The following is a 17,507-nucleotide window of genomic DNA, read 5'->3' as shown; positions in this document are numbered from 1 at the left end:
TTTTGTCAATTAAAGTCAATTTTATCTTCAAGTTGTTACAATCATTACCAAAGAGGGTTTTCTTCAGAATATGTTATGTATTAACATACGATAAAAGCACCAATACTATCCAATTTAGTTTGCTAATTACCACTACCAATCACTACTGTGTTATTATCATAGTATCTCTTACTTTCTTACAATCGTAATAGTTACATTGGATTTTAAATGACAACAAATGCAGAATAAGATCAAATAGGTAACTAGCTGAGAAATAACAAGGGAAACTAAATTTCATATATGTAAAGTAACTCGTTTTTACTAACCAGGCAAGAATTTTCCGATTGTCACTGATGACGTATACCAACAATTGTGCCGACAAAGGACTGGGTCGAACTGCACTTCCATTTAAGTAATAATAGAACTCTAGACAAGACTCCGACTGAATATTTTCTTCCGGAGATATCAAAGAAGCAATGTTGTATCCAATCCGCCTCACTCGTCCCTCTGAATCTACAAGATAGTCTTTTGGGTCGCTATTATCAGAGATGACCATGAAATGACCTGCATAGAAGAGTTCAGACCTGACGCTATTTTAGGACATGACTAATATAGGTATCAGAAACGTTTGTTGGTAATTATCACTACGTAATATCATAGCAACCTAAATACTTTCATATTGATCACCCTTATTAAATTGATCATCTCATTCTTAATATCATGCTGCCCCCGCCATACTACAATAATTTCCCCTCCCAGTCTACTAACAACCAAACTTTCATTTAGGTCAGTAGGTTCATAAACGAATCACTCACATGCAGCAAACGTCATAGGAGGAATTCCTTTGCATAAAAGAGTAAAGTCAGTCTGAATTTTATGCAGAGATTAGATGATGATAACTATGTTCAAAATTCAATATTAGATTTATATGGTATGTTACAAACATCGTTTACATCCATTTTAGTAGGATAAGGAAATCTAATGAAGGGGATACGATTTGTGTCCGAAACTAGGATTATCAAGTACCTCATATGAACCCTGCAAACAAAGGATTTATACTGTATACGATCCTCCAGTGTCGCTACAGTTATTTCAAGCTTACCACATGCATATTTATTTTCAGAGAAAAACTTCAGACGCTGACAAGTATCTCTGTTAATATGACCTTACAAAATTGTAAGCATCGTGACTACCAACGTCCAAACATAAACATGCAGACACATATTAATGCATCTAACTGAAAAAGTCGTGAATTTGATCTAGATCATTCTTTTCAGTTCTTAACTTGGCGTCATTTGATCTTGCTTATAGTTTAAAAAAATATTGTGTCGTCATTATTTTTGGTAGTCAGTATTACAGTTTAACTATACCGTAGAAACACTACTTAAGCAGATAAATAGCGACATTTTATCGTGCCATAAGGTTTTCACAGCTCATTTGTCATTGATAAAAATACTTTACCGGGTTTTCTACAGACATCAGCACTAAAGTTGTCAAAGCCAATTGATATTGTACATATTCTGAAAGCATTCATTGTGACGAACCTTTGTGTGTTCCGTATGTTTTGTCAACCTGAGGTCGTGTAAACTGATCTCCCGTCCGTTGATTCCAGCGTATGCCCGAGTTAGATGCAAGAGTGTATCCACATGATCTTTTCTCGAAGTCGCACTGTATAGAAAACTCTAAAAGGATAATAATAATAATAATAATAATAATTTCAATAATACCATTTTTAATAATATTATCAATAACAATGCTAAAAATAACAATGACAACAAGATAGCAATATTATTTTGAGTAATATGAAAAAGAAAAGATTAAGAAATGATAATGATGGTAACGAGGATGATATTGATGATTCTGATGGTAGTGTTGGCCGTGAGGAGGATGAGAAGATTGTAGCATAGCATGATCCAATAGGTCATCATTATGTAAATAACACAGAGGTCAAGGACACATAATCCAGGATGAATCAGTGGACATTATAAGTATGTTTTAAAAATTAAAAGAAGAAAATATAGGAACAACAGCTAGTACCAATATATATATATATATATATATATATATATATATATATATATATATATATATATATATATATATATATATATATGTGTGTGTGTGTGTGTGTGTGTGTGTGTGTGTGTGTGCGTGTGTTTGTGTGTGTGTGTATATATATGAATACAGATTAATAATTTTATGCACCACTGGCACACAGGTACTGATAAATCGCTTGTGTTTGGTTTCTATCTTTCCAAATGCTTACAATACGGGAGTTGCGCCATTATTTGCAAACGGTGTTGTATATGTGACTTGCTGATCATCATGCATTCATGCATGTCCTACGAACATCTGCGAATGACTGAGCAACATACGATCGTAGTAATACATTATTGGATACGAGGTTTGCTATAAGATACAAAAGTACAGGTTTTATTATCTGAACGTTCAAAGCTGTTCAGTTAGTAATTATTAAACATTTTTAAACAAAATATTTGTTCAGCAACATTGCATGGGTGATATCGAGATAAATTAACTACGTCGATGAATGAGTTTTCCCCTTGATCAGTCCATTGACAGAGTTTGCTAAAAGCGCACATAGAACAACCCATAACCAATAACACGAATTAAATTCGCTGAAAATTACGCAACCTCATAACATTATATATATATATATATATATATATATATATATATATATATATATATATATATATATATATATCACAAGTTTGCGCTGATTATTTCATAGCATTTCTAATGACAACTTAGATGTCCTCTGATATAATACATGTTTCAGTAAAGCTTAACAAGCCTCAAAGGTCGCCTGTAGTCAGGAATTTAATTTCCCTAATTACTACAATTGTATATATACCTAAATATGATATATGTCATTTTAACCCCCTAGGCTATTAATTTCACCCGTAAGAAATGATCTACTTTTAAATGAAAGAGTTTGATTTGCTGACATTACATTAATGCCTTCTTAAAATGTCAGGGTTTCATTATTGAAATATCTACTGATGTCAAAACTATTCCCTTACATAAAACAATTTTGTTATATTATGTCAATTGAAAAACATTCTTATGGTTTACAAAATACATTAGAAGTGGCTTCGGTTATTTGATAGTGAATATTTACTGCAGTAGTGAAGGTCCTCATCTGATCCATCAAGACAGTCCCTCTTCGAGTCGCAGAATGCAAACTTTGCAATACATTTATAATTATCACCGCACGGGGCCATCGTGTCTGTGCACTCTGAAATAATACACAATCAATGTATGTCATCGTCCCCTATCTCCAAATGATATTAATATTTCAGCTCTATCTGTGCGATTACTAAATAAATGCAAAGCTTCGAACCGGTACAGAGAACATCAGCATACCGTTTTTACTACCGTCTATATCGTGTGTGTATTACTTGCAATGAAAACATGCAAATTAATTTTATTCATTTTGGACTTAGGTTGTAGTTCTTAGATGAAAAATAGATAAGTTATCGACTTATTTATATGATGTTTATGGCTAACTTTTAAAAATGCGTGAGATGGGTATTTATCTGTTCGTGTTTAAATGCTCTAATTATTTAGCTATTGCATTTGACAGATATTTAAATTGAGCAGTTCTAAGAAACATAGTGTAATAACCCTTAAGTGCTTCAGCATAACACAAATGAAACTTATTTAGCAGTGTTATGTATCTAAAAGCTTTAAAGAGGGGTCAATTTTGTTGTAGTACAGGAGAGACCATGACTGACACAAGACATGTTCTGGTTGAACACCATAGACAATGGTAGAATACAACCGGAGAAGCTATTAAGCAGTGCCAATTTCAGATTGCCGCACGGAAGCATTTTCGCACAAAATGGGGAAACAATCAGGCGATGGTTCGGCGTATTTTATCGTTAGTAAAAAGAAGATAGGATGATTATCAATTAAATACACGATCTGACTGAACAAAACCCCTTGTATTCAAACACCATACAAGTACACAATTACGTCAACATATCAAGCCATCATAATTAATCATCACTACACGGGTGATTTTGCGATCAAAAAAAGGAATAGTGGACAAGTAGAAAAAGAAACAAAATGAGGGGGACATTTTAAAACTGTCACTATTAAGTAAGTTTGCAAACTGCACTGTTAATAATAATTTTAATAGGACTTTACGTCATAAAGATGCACATGCATTATTGAATAGCATTGCCCACATTCTTTGAATGTACAAGAACAACTATATTTGCGTGTTAGTTTTAGAATAAAATACAAGTACATAATTTCTTTTCGTGAAAACTGAGCGAAGGCTTGCTCTACCAAACTAGGTCAGTAAATATGTTCAGTCTCGATTGATGTTTTTGAGGAATGTTTATATTAAAACATTAACAACAAAACAGTATTTCGTCATTGACTATTCAAAATGTATTCTTCCCATACCTACCTACCCACCTACCTACTTATATACATACTACGTACATACATACATACATACATGTGTAATGATTTAAACAGTTGCGTTCAAAATATTTATGTTGCAGTTGCGTAATTTGTAAATATATCCAGTTTAGTTTTCAACTGTCAATTAATTTTCCAACACCTCACGATTATTATTTCGTTTTTATTCAGTTAAACTACGAAATGGATAATGTTTCCGTTGTTTTTATTTACCATACTAGAAAAACATGTTTTATAAACATTTCATTTATGAAATCTGACTTAAGAACAAAACACATCACACAACCAAGAAACATTTCATAAAAGTAATAACGAAAAGTCTCCTACGTCAAGCAGTCAACGTACTCAGTAAGTTTTCACTACAAGTACCATCCAGAAGTTTAACGTTGTCGATCGCAACACGGGAATCCATTTCATTCCATTCTGCCGTAATGTATACTACAGTATCACCAGGAGGGACATCGAGCTACGAAATATTAAAAAAGGAAATATTAATTTCGAATATTGAATATTAAATGCTAATTGATAATCTAATCTCTTTGTTTAGTTTTGTACTCTAATCTGAAATAACAAAAGAGCAACTATGTTGGGTTTGACAATACATTCTGCGACTAATGGCTGAGAAATACCGAAAATATCTACATCGAAAGGTTGATTTTGTTTTTATTTGACATGAATCTTGGCTGATTTAAAGCACTTGGTATGTGCACGTCTTTGACAGTAAATCATTTTCTGCTTTGGTTCAAGTAAGGTAACTGACATTTTGTTCCAAAGTTATCAATTTATCTGTATCATTTTGTATGCAAAGATTAATTTGTCTCTGCTTGCACCACAGTATTGCTGTGTAGGATGTTGAAAGTAATAAATAATACTCCATTAAGAGAGAGAGAGAGAGAGAGAGAGAGAGAGAGAGAGAGAGAGAGAGAGAGAGAGAGGGAGAGAGAGAGACCAAAGCAGAGGCAATTTTGATGAAAACGTGTAAGTTTTAATTCATTTAGAAAACGGGGACTGTTAATACTTTCTTGAATTTGTAGCGATTCATCTAAAAATTAATCTAGAAAGTATAGATGCAATATTTTGCTGTCGAAACCATACGTACATTGGTATTAGTGTTGATGTAAATTCATACGGATTGCAGTATCACGTCGATTTAACAGCGTCAGGGTCTGGATCATATGCAGGGCTCGAGTTTAATTCAAATCCACGAGCTATCAATAAGACACTGTAGTGTTGTCCGTATCAAGCTTGTTTACTGATGATCATATGCAATATGAATATACCTCACAGCAAGTGCAGCGATGAATCTTTTATTATTCTTGCTAAATGATTTAAAAACAGCATACAGTGTGGCTGAATATCATAATATCCATCCGGCTTCAGGTTCTAGACCGACTGGTTATAGATAATAGTATTCGTTTGATTTGTGTTTCATCACAAGACTAATTGCATTGAGTCCTCTTTTTCCAACTTATTTACGCTTAAAAGTATCATTACCGGATAAAGAGATATCAACCTGCCCAGAAAATAGGGTCACATTGAATTTGAAGCGGTCAGTCATAGGTATTCATATCATGTGATATGATGTGACTTGGATTTTTAACGTAGCTTTAACAATTTTTCAGTCATATCGCTACGATGTCTGCAATGTGGCAGTTTATAGTGATGTCTAGCACTGGGGCATCATGCCGCAGACATGTAATATGATGTCCCACCCAGTCACATTATCCTAACACCAGGCCGACCAGACCTAACACTAACCTCTTAATGCTGAACGCCAAGCGAGGCAGCTGTTAGGACCATTTTTGTAAGTCTTTGGTATGACTCGACCGGTGATTGAACCCACGATCTTCCGCATCCGTGGCGGACGCTCTAACCACTAGGCCACCGGAGCGGTCATAGGTATTCATAGATTTACCAAGGAGTGTCTTCCTTTACAACATGGTATTTTGAATTCATTGTCAATGGGAAAGGAACGTCGTAATTATAATTAAGTTTTAATATATATATATATATATATATATATATATATATATATATATATATATATATATATATATATATATATATATATATATATATATATATATATATATATATATATATATATATATATAGTTTAATCAAGTATCGACTAAGTAACAATCACAAAATGAACTCATCTCACGTAGATATTCATTTTGTCATTCATCTGGGAGTTGCGTTTTTTTTTAAATTTTATTTCAGGAATTTACCTTCGTTTGCGTGCATTCAACTGACTTAGGACTCATCGTTGTTCATTACAGACATTGCCTACGTTTTGCAAACTATCAAAGGGAGCTTTTTCAATCATTTTTTGGAAACAGTTATACTGTTTTTGCTCAAAATCAATTTGATTTAATTTGATTTTGTTATCATGGGACTTGTCAAATATGTCTCTGTAGTATTCAGAGATAATGTATTGCCTTTCATTTAGTTAAGCTTCTGTATATTTTGTTTTACACATTTGATTTTGTTATGTCTAACACTCACTTGTATAAAGGTGGAAAATAGCTTTCTTTTACTTGGCATTTATCCTTGTCACCAGTACAGGATTATATCGCGGGTTACAAGACTTAAAGTAACCAATTAGTGCTGATATACATATTTGTAATGAGCCTCCAACATGTGTGCTATATTATTTAAAATAGGATACCAACTTGTCCTTCTCTCCAATATTTGTGTCTGCTTTTGTCAGTCCATTTAATTGTTGAAGGCGAGTCCAATGTTACAGTCAATTTTCCAGTATTGTAGAAGTCGAAATGTAGGCATTTATTTTCTTGCACAGTTCCTTTAGGAGACTGCATCTTCATGCAAACATATTCGGAAGAATATGCTTGAAAGATCAATCCTGAAAAGATGAAAAGCTTTTTCCATATTTTAATGAATGCATAAATTCGGACTTCTTGGAACTTTTTTTTACACCTTTAGACATTTTGCTTAATTATTTATATTTTTAAATGTACAGACATGAAATTGATGTTCATGTAAATATTCATTTCTCATCATATAAATATTTTACGTCAAATATGATTGCAATAGAAAATTGCTAATTGTATTCAAAGTATCATTACGTGCGACTTAAGAAAAATGTTACGATTAATCTTCTAGTACTGTAGTAGTCGAAAAGTCGGCATTTATTTTCTAGCGAAGTTATGTTTGCAGGCTGCATCTTCATGGGAAAATTCTCGAAAGGATATGCAAGCATGAAATATCCTGAAAAAAAAGATAAAACAATTTTCCCATTTCGTAAAAAAGCACAAATAAAGACTTCATTGCATATCGCGTCACCATGATATATTTTGTTAAACTATTTATATTGATAAACGTACAGACATAGAACTGATGTTTTCGTAAATAATTTACACTGTTATCAGATATGGTTGCAATAACCAATTAATAAATATTATTTGAAGTGTCATTATGAGCGGCTTGTGGAAAACTGTCATCCTAAAAATAAGATCATTAAAATGTTATTGCAAAAACCAAATGCAGAGTATGGATTTCTCAACAATATTTAAACAAAACGTTTCAGTATTCCATTATGTATACCTAACTTTTGTAATACTTTTCTATATCATGGTATAGTCTCATTTTAACGTCACTGAATAGTCACATGCAAGCATCAAGAATATTACTTTAGTATGTCATAAGAACGAGTCATATGTACAGTTAAATTATTTCATTCTTTTATAAACAATATATTATCTTATATTAACTGAATTTAGGTTTGCTGTCTTGATGAAGATAATATGCCCTAAATAAAGTTAGTAACAGGTTAAATAAATCATTTTTAACAAATACATACAAGAGAAAATAAAACTGATGAAAAATGCGATAAATGAAAATGAGATAAAATATGTAAAATATCCCTTCAACAACTAGTATTAACTAATTAGATCTTTTTACTGAAACAAAATCAAAGGTTCGTTAATAGTATACTTGTCTAATATGGGGACAATGGAAAATTAACCCAAGACCGCTTCGTTGAAATAGGTCGATATGGGGGACGATGGGAGTTTAACATTAAACCACCATGATATTGGCCAATGCAGGGACAATGGGAATTTAAACTTCATAACAAGACATATTTAATTCCCGTAACTTTGGTTACATAGGAGTCACAAAAGGAGAAATGCGTATTTTAAGTGTTGAAAACTTAGTATAGATAAGAGGCAATATAATGTTAAAACTATACCTACAAATCAAGATGGCATTGGAGTGACCAGCAACTGGTCATCTGTTAACCAGCACCACATATACCAAACAATAACAGGTCCTCAACTAGCCAACACCCACACTTACTATCAACCACTCATCTTTTAACCGACAATCAGACATAGCAACTAAAAGGCTGTTTGAGTGAGCAACTCTTTGCAATTTATTGACCAGGACCCACATCTACTAACCATTACTTGATTTCGAATGGCTAACACCAGCTCATCTACTAAGCAATATATCTTTTGACTCAGAATCAAGCTTTTACAAACAATTACCCATCTGACTGACTAGCACACACTCCTCCCATCCGACAAACGCTTACACTAACCAACACCCGTACGTTCTCACCAATACATTTTGTTAATGACCAGTACCCACATTTATTAAGTAATTTTAGCATTAATTTTAGTCATTCTATTTGGTGTTATTATCAGATGATGCCCTAGAGTATAGCTATTTATAACATCAGAGCACTGTTTGTAAATTCACAGAGACCGCCATTAAATGGGCAGTCAGTAGATGAGTTAATTGATGAGAGGGCGTTTCATGAGTCGAAACAGCGCATTGATTATCAGGTGTGGTCTTGGTTAGCATATGACTTTTGGTGATTAAAAATGCGAATTGGTTCAAAATATAAATGTTGGTCAGTATATGACTAGGTGTTTGTCACTCAAACGACATGATGGTTAGTTAGTGTAGGCGTTAGTTGAATGTTGAGTGGGTGTTAGTCATTCTAATCGGATTGTTAGATAGTAAATATGCGTTGTGGTTAATATGTAACTGGGATTTTGTTAGCAAATTTGATGTGCTTTAGTAGATAGCTAAATGTTAGTCACTTGAATAACATGTTGATATGTAAGATATAGTTTGAACTGGACATTACCCCTTGCCCTTATAAAGATGTCAACGTTAAATCGTAATATTAAATTTCAATTGTCGCTATTGTGATCCACAATATAAATCGAATAGGATGTTGTTAAATTCCCAATTTCCTTGTCAGAACCCATGTTAAGCACTAATGTTAAATTCAGAATGTTCATTTAGCGACCCGTAATATTAAACCTATCAACCAATGCTAAATTCTCATTTTACCTGTAGCGATCTATTGCATGGCTGTATAATGCTAAATTCCCATTGTCCACATATCTATCCATTTCAATATTGTTTATTTATAATTGTCTTCATAACAGCCCACTACGCAGTTTTGATTGCTTTTATAACATAAATATGATTTTCAATTTTTCGAGATGAAGATGATAAACAAACATAGAGGTGAAGGTGTTAAATGAACTATCAAAGCAAATGTGTTCTTATCCAAAATACTCATTTAGTTTTCAATCACCGTAAATATGCAAGAAATGAAACTGTTATTATTGCAGTTTAAATAGTTGGACATAACGTACTCTACTCTTCCTTTTGGGTTTTCCTACATCGATTTTAATGCATATACTTATGTTCTTTGAAATGAAAAGAGTGGTTTTCATACCAAAATTATTGTTATCAATAAAGCCTGAGGTGGCAGAATTTGTCCGTATCCATCTATCTTTTAAGCTTACATTCTTGTAGCCACATCCGTAAATTGTTTCAAAGTCGCAAGTGATATCTACAAGAGAAATAATTTTGTATGGAAAATGACGCGTTCTATCAGATACAAATGTAAGGTGAGGTGATTTCGTAGCATGATGTTTATATCTGCTTACAAAAGTACAATGAAAATTATTTTCAACAATAGTGAAAAGTCATATAAAGACAATGGTTAGGGCCTTGAAAAACAGAACTGGCAGTCTTGCTTTAAAAAAAGGGGCTAAGTTGTATTCCCATATGTTGTGCCAAACGCATATATAGCTTAAAACACTCCAGGTAAGATTGTTAGAATTGCACATGGAAATCTCATGACTACCAAATATGAATCTGAAGTCTGGCAAAGTACAGAATAGAACACCTGTTGTTTCCGTGTCAGTGTCTGAAGTCTGGCAAAGTACAGAATAGAACACCCGCTCAAGTTGTTTCAATGTCAGTGCTTATAATTTATCACTGGAAAGATCATGTCATGAAAAATAATTAGTTTGATTAAAAATTCAAATCATGAGCTAAAACGAATGAAACCTTGGTACGGGAAACACAGATGACTATGTGGTTCATGAGGGAAAAATAAGCAGGAAAAAAATTTGAGTCCTATAAATGCAAAACATGATAACTCGTTCACTGTCAGGGTGGCGTAAGAGTTTCATGTACCAGATCACGGATTCTAGTAACTTATTCCGTCATTGCCTAAAGTTTTGGTATTAACACATTTATAGACGTCTTGATTCAATCATTTTAACATGGATCATCAAATAACTTAAATGTATTTGTTTACATAAGCATCTCGTTTATTCATAAGCAACATCCCAGAATCAATGCAAACAGCCCAGTAAAATCAGTACGATTACGCCCTATTAACATTATTCCACAACAAGATCTTGCACAGCATCACTAATATCAAAACCTCGAATGATCTGTTTAGAATGCTAAGTCTAAATTTTCAACGCACATAAGAAGGACAAAAGATTCAGAAATATTTTACACACCCAAAAGCCAGTTGTTATTTTTGGAACAGAACTTAGTCGATCTTTACAATTACATTAATACTCCTTAAAGAACTATATGCAGTACACCAAGCTGACAGACTACACAACAAAAAACAACGTAGTTATGAAGGACTTATAGACTTTATACTTCTTAGGTACTATTTTAACCAATATAATTAATCGGTAGATCTTATTCAAATTGTCAGAAGCATCTGGTAACAAATTGGGCAATTCTGTAAGTTAAGTCTCTTTGTCAGTTCTAACATATACTCAACCTTTTCTTTTAAATAATTGTGCCTATAATGCAAATAGTAAATATGTCCAAGAAAACAATGCACAGGAAATACTATTCGTATAGGCATAGACACATTATTTATTTTATATTTTTCACAAGCATAACTAGTTTAGGATATTATCATCTTTTAAGAGCTTTTCTGGAGAAACCTAACAGGACGGCAACCACACTTATGTAAGATTTGCAACATACGCAAACAACGAATGTTACTAGTGAATGACTTCTTAACCATTTAGATATAATAACAAAAACAATCAATTCAGTTAAAGTACGCCTGGAGCAATGTCATACAATCAAGAAATAAACAGAGCTAAAAATTACGACTTTTATGTCAACGAACTCATCTTGTAGCAATGGGCTTTGTTTCCAAATAGTGGTCTGTTTGAAGGAAATATGACCTAGGTCTACATTGGCATAAAAACAAATATTAATCTGGCTTAGATAAAATGACAACGAGAGCAACATTCCAAAATATCATCAGTATGTTTCTCAGCAATATTTGAAGTCCTTTGTCACACATCCAATAATCCAGTGAGTCAGAAGTTGATCATTTTTAATCGCAGTGAACAAGCGCATACGGTCCGATTCTGCAATTAATTTTGCTACTTTGAAACACTTAAGGTGTATCTTGATTGTGCATAAGGAGGTTCTTATAGTAACAATTTCGTAGATCGTCTTTGAAATTTAAAATCTTCAGCCTGCTGTTCATCTTAGATATCTTTGCCATAATTACCGCAATTGTTACCGATTAAATGCGCAGTTCGGCTTCAGATATTTGATTTTATTTAAAACGTACCATGCAGACTAATAACTTAAAAAACTGTCAAGTAATATTAGAAGAAAAATATAAAAAGCGAACTTATCTGCAGCTTGAACTTTGTGCTATATGTAATAAATTTTCTACCTCACATGTTTGTTCTAGACAATTAAATAAAATTATCTATTAATTTTAAACTTAGTAAGTTAAACAACTGAAATTATTTGTTTCTCTGAGAAAGGTCCTCTTTCATCCTATCACAACGCAAAGCATGGCGGGTAGAAGGCCAGATGGATTATTTAGAAGACGACAGCCAAAGATTAATGAAATGAAACAAACTTTCTTGTAGGACTAGTGTAATAAAAGCCACTTTCAGTCCATTAAAGTCCAATTGCTGAAATGGCTATTACATTCGTATGTAATGAATCCATTGCTATTGTCGGAAATATGTTTATCAAAGCAACATTGAAAACTCCTACCTTGTCGAAACTTTATCATGCGTCCCTAATTATTTTTCAGAAACTACGTTAGAGCAGTCTCTGAGTAGTAATGTTCCTCATGTGCATATTCCATTTCAAACAACTTGCAATTTCCTAGTGTTTTTTTTTTCTTCAGAATATGGCAATAGTATCGCTTTAGTATAAGTGGCAAGATAAGACCTTAGAATGCTTTGTACTCATTTTTATTCATCTCTCTCTCTCTCTCTCTCTCTCTCTCTCTCTCTCTCTCTCTCTCTATATATATATATATATATATATATATATATATATATATATATATATAAAGCGTACTTTGGAGATATGCCATCGTCTCTCGTAGACGGACGGATGCCAAGAAGAAGATATATATATATATATATATATATATATATATATATATATATATATATATATATATATATATATGTATATATAAAGCAAGATTTAACCTGCCTTAATCGGGTATGTTTTAAGATATTAAGAACACAAAATTGCGTGGGTTGTATAATCAGATGCCTACGTATTGCTCACAATTGCTATAGCAGACATCAAACGGGTCATGCATGCGCATTTACTCATTTTAAATTAGATATAAATTGTGCTTTCAAAATTTAACACTACTTTGCTTGAACCAAAAGTCTATTCAGTCATGATTATTAAACGATATGCACATTCACTGTCATCAAGAACCTTCCAGACGAAAATTATCGATCTCTAACGTCTTTTACAGTGTTGGCCATGTACTAAAACTTTGTTCAAGAAAAGAGCACTTCGAGTGGAATAGTAACAATATAAGGTAGGAAGAATTGGTTTATCAATATGCGTAGCTTTCATTGTGACATTACAACACGCGATATTGAACCCGGATTGTACTGGATCACACCTTTAGGCTCATTTCCAAAAATGTCTACGTACTTTAACCATGAATTTCCCGTATGGACTTATCGGGGCCTCTAAGTAATAACCTTCCAAGGGAATTTTGATGTATAAGAATCCAAATGAAGTGAATACTTGAAATTTGAAGGTATGTAGAATCAAATTCTAAAAATTGTCACCCATTACTGAAACAATCGGCGTTGAATGACTACATGACCTGTGTGACTTTTACTATAATAATAATAATCTTAATAAAATGGCCTTCTGACAAGGTTTGGGTAATTACTCATTTGCTGGTGGTGTCAGGAGGTTCTTAGAAGAGTTAAGCTCTTTCCCATTGTATGTATTAGGTCACCACATGAATATTTATTTCGAAATATTAGATTAAGTAGTAAGATCTTTCACGTGGGGTATATTGCGACTTATATCCTAGTAGACTCTTGCAGCTGTATATAAGGAGAGAACTGAGATTCATGCCTATTTTCGATTCCTTCATATTTCGGATTCCTATTTCTTGCATTGTCGTAACATCAAGTCAGCAGGCTGATTTTATGTTGTACTTAGATATTATTTTAGAGGAATTCACTTATTTGGATTATTCAGTACAAATAGAAGGTGCTCATTAGACTATAATATTGTTTTGGAATTGTTGTGAATTATTCGATCAGGTATTCTGCTGGACAGCTCCATTTTAATACGTCATCATTATTGGCGGACCAGTACTGGACATTTCATTTCCTTGGACATTAGTATATATTTTGCAAAATTATTTTGGACACAATTTATAAAACTAAGTTCCTCTTAAATTTTTATTTTATAACGTTGATAACGAAATTGTTTGTTAAGTTTTATAAAACGTCTTGGTTTTGCTTCTTTGTGTTACTTAGTTTATGACCAATGATTCGTAACAGACACTGGGAAGGTTTAGATAAAATATTTGGTCAAAATAATTTTGATTCGAATGCTTTGCGTTAATCAGGCAACCTGTATATGGCCCAAAAATGTAATTAAAAGGATTGCAATTAAAACACGAGACGGAAACATAACTAAAAAATATTTGAACTTCAAAACATAAAAGAAGAAAGAAAAATGCAAATACAAAAGGAAAAAAGAGAGATGCAGATGAAATTACAAATGTAAAATGAAGAAAGAAAGAGAAAATGAACAAACACAATAGGAAGCAACAGAAAGCGAAGATGCAGTAGATGCAAATGCATACGCCGATACAAAAAGAAGAAAGGAAAATGCAAAGTAGATTGAAATAAATGGAAAAGGCAGACAGAAACGTTCCACTTACGAAGTTCAGTTTTTGATGTTAACAAAATATATTAAATTAGTTTACCCTTTTCGGTAAAAAGATGTAGGTCAATATTTTTCACATTTTGAAAAATAGCCGAGAATTTACATTGGCCAATAAAGCACTTGATTTTCCTATTACAGAGTCTAACTTATTGTCACAGCTCGTGAAATTTATAATTCATTGTCAGTAGTAGCATGAGCTGATTATGATGTAGTTAAGGAATAGATCTTGAAAGCTAATGCGTTTTACTTGAAGCATATCGGCAGATGTTTGGGAATTGTAGGGAGGCAAGAGACCAAAACCAATGCCGAATTTGCATTGGAATAAGCGCTACAATTTTATTGGTGGTGCGCTTCTAAAAATGTTGATAAAGATTATGACAAACATTAACAACTCATATTAGTTGAAGACTTCAAGAAATCCATCCTTTGTGACGGTAAGATTTACTTTATAAACACAAAATAGATATTTAGAAAATGCTGCTCGTACAGCTGTCAACTATCCCTTGACTCGCAAAGTTTTATTAGTGAACATGTCTTCCTCTCAGCATATGGTTAGTAAGAAAACACCACGGTCTCAAGCAAATACAAATTTCAGTCTGGCACAATTGTAAGAATCATACGTCTGATAAGATTGATTCAAACTCTTTGTTTTCTCCTAAGTGAACTTATTGCAAGAAAATAGGACACGTTATTTATGATTGCTATTAATTAAAAAATAAGCAATAGAATAAAGACAGAGATATTCCAAGTGACGCAGGAACTTCTGCGGTTTTTCATTGTCACGTACTTTGCGTTTATCTGAGAAATCTTCATCTAGTTAAAGTGTTTTTATTCAAGGCTTAAAATGCGGCTTTGAAAACGTTCCTCTCCATATGTTTCAGTCTATCCAGTCAAAAATGAAATTAAGGTATAAAAAACTGAGAAGGAAAGAACTTTTCAGCATGGTGATAAACTTTGGGCTCTTTTACCCATACCTCAAAGTCATCTTCGGTCCAGGTAGTATGGTCCTTATACAGTTATATTGCAAGGCAGTGACTTAAATTATATGATAGACACAACTCTACTATATAAATATATCAAAAGAATATGTTGATCGAGATAGTCCTATATAGCATTCATTCCAACTAAAACTAACTCTACCATGATATTGAAATTGTATAGTATAAGCCTATAAACCAGCATCCTTACATGACGAATCATCGAAAGCATGAATGTCTAAAAAGGACAATAAAAAATCCTTAGTGAAAGGTTTTATTGAACCCAGCAAAAGTAATTCTTATGCTGGTACCAGATAACACTTTCCATATGTGCACTGACACCAGAAAAGTGAACAGTGTAACCAAAATAGACTCAATTACAATGCCAAGAATTGATGACTGTTTTGATAAAATTGGAAATGCAAAATATGCCACCAAATCTTGCCTGTTAAAAGAGTTCTGGTAGATTCCGCTTATGCATAGAGCTAAAGATATTTCGGCCTTTGCAACTCCAGACGGACTCTACCAATACAAAGTGATGCCACTTGGCATGAAAAATTCTCCCTCAACAATACAGCGTTTAATGAATATGGTTATGTATGGTCTAGATGGTTGTGGTGCTAATATCCACGACTTAATTATATGAAAAGAAACATAAAAAAATCTCCTGGAAACAATCCGGAAAAACTTCGTTCGACTGAGAAAGGCCAATTTGAAAATTAATTTAAGTAAATTTGAGTGTTGCCGAGCTTTTCTTACATTTTGATAACATATTGTGTGACATGGTCAAGTTAACCCTATAAAAGCTAGTGGTAAAGTTATCTCTGAATTCCTTGTGGCTATCAGTAAGAGGCAACTGATGCGATATTTTGGGGTGTGGCTGGATATTATTGAAAATGTTTCCATTATTTCTGAGTCTCTGACAAACTTATTGAGTAAGAATTTCCAGCTTCATTGGTCTAAAAAAAATCAGGATTCTTCGATAAATTAAAGGCGATATTTAAAAGTGCACCGATTCTTTCAGCTCCAAACTTTAGACAATCAATTAAAATGTATGTTGATGCAAGTGAGGTAGGAGTAGGCGGCATAATAATTCAAGAATATAATGATGACGTTAATCATCCACTGTGCCATTTCTCTCTATAAAAGAAATATGTACTCGAGAAATTATTTCACTACCTATAAAGAGCGCTGTGATGTAAATTTGGTTTTACAACACTTTGAAGTTTATGTTAATTCACATCCTTCTTGCATTATTATTTTCAGTGATCACAACACCCTAACTCTCATAAAAAAATGACAAATATAAATCAGACATTGTTAGGGTGGAGTTTTGATGTTGCAGGAATACTATATCGACATTAGGCACATCAACAAAGAAAACTGAATCGCATATACATTTTAACGTGTACAGGAATTCTATATTTCTGTATTTTGTATACATTTGTGTACATTCATTACAATCAGTTTACGTCTTGCCTTGCAATTTCATTGTTAGTATCAATTGCGTTTTTGATGAATTTGAAAAAAGAAATATTTATTTGTGTTATGTATATCCATAATTTCTTTAATTTTTATTCG

At 32.9% G+C, this 17,507-nt stretch overlaps 1 protein-coding gene across 3 annotated transcripts in view; it reads right to left on the bottom strand.

Moving 5' to 3' along the window:
* LOC149797099 (enteropeptidase-like) overlaps nucleotides 1-17,507 on the bottom strand; it is a 77,301-nt gene that overhangs the window by 34,837 nt on the left and 24,957 nt on the right. For 2 of the 3 annotated variants that reach the window (XM_089961771.1, XM_089961774.1), the window contains exons 5-11: nucleotides 10,157-10,273; nucleotides 7,564-7,665; nucleotides 7,110-7,300; nucleotides 4,780-4,900; nucleotides 3,122-3,238; nucleotides 1,524-1,661; nucleotides 306-543 (exon numbers count right to left, since the gene is read on the bottom strand). In XM_089961771.1, coding sequence (XP_089817897.1) covers nucleotides 306-543; nucleotides 1,524-1,661; nucleotides 3,122-3,238; nucleotides 4,780-4,900; nucleotides 7,110-7,300; nucleotides 7,564-7,665; nucleotides 10,157-10,273 — 1,024 coding nt within the window. The remainder of the gene's footprint in view (nucleotides 1-305; nucleotides 544-1,523; nucleotides 1,662-3,121; nucleotides 3,239-4,779; nucleotides 4,901-7,109; nucleotides 7,301-7,563; nucleotides 7,666-10,156; nucleotides 10,274-17,507) is intronic. The other variant, XM_089961772.1, reaches the window with a different exon arrangement.

This window comes from Sinohyriopsis cumingii, chromosome 6 (assembly GCF_028554795.1).
Source record: "Sinohyriopsis cumingii isolate HCF-2022 chromosome 6, ASM2855479v2, whole genome shotgun sequence".
NCBI lineage: Eukaryota > Metazoa > Mollusca > Bivalvia > Unionida > Unionidae > Sinohyriopsis > Sinohyriopsis cumingii.
Note: the sequence above shows the minus strand (reverse complement) of the source record. Positions and strands in the feature narration are given on the sequence as shown.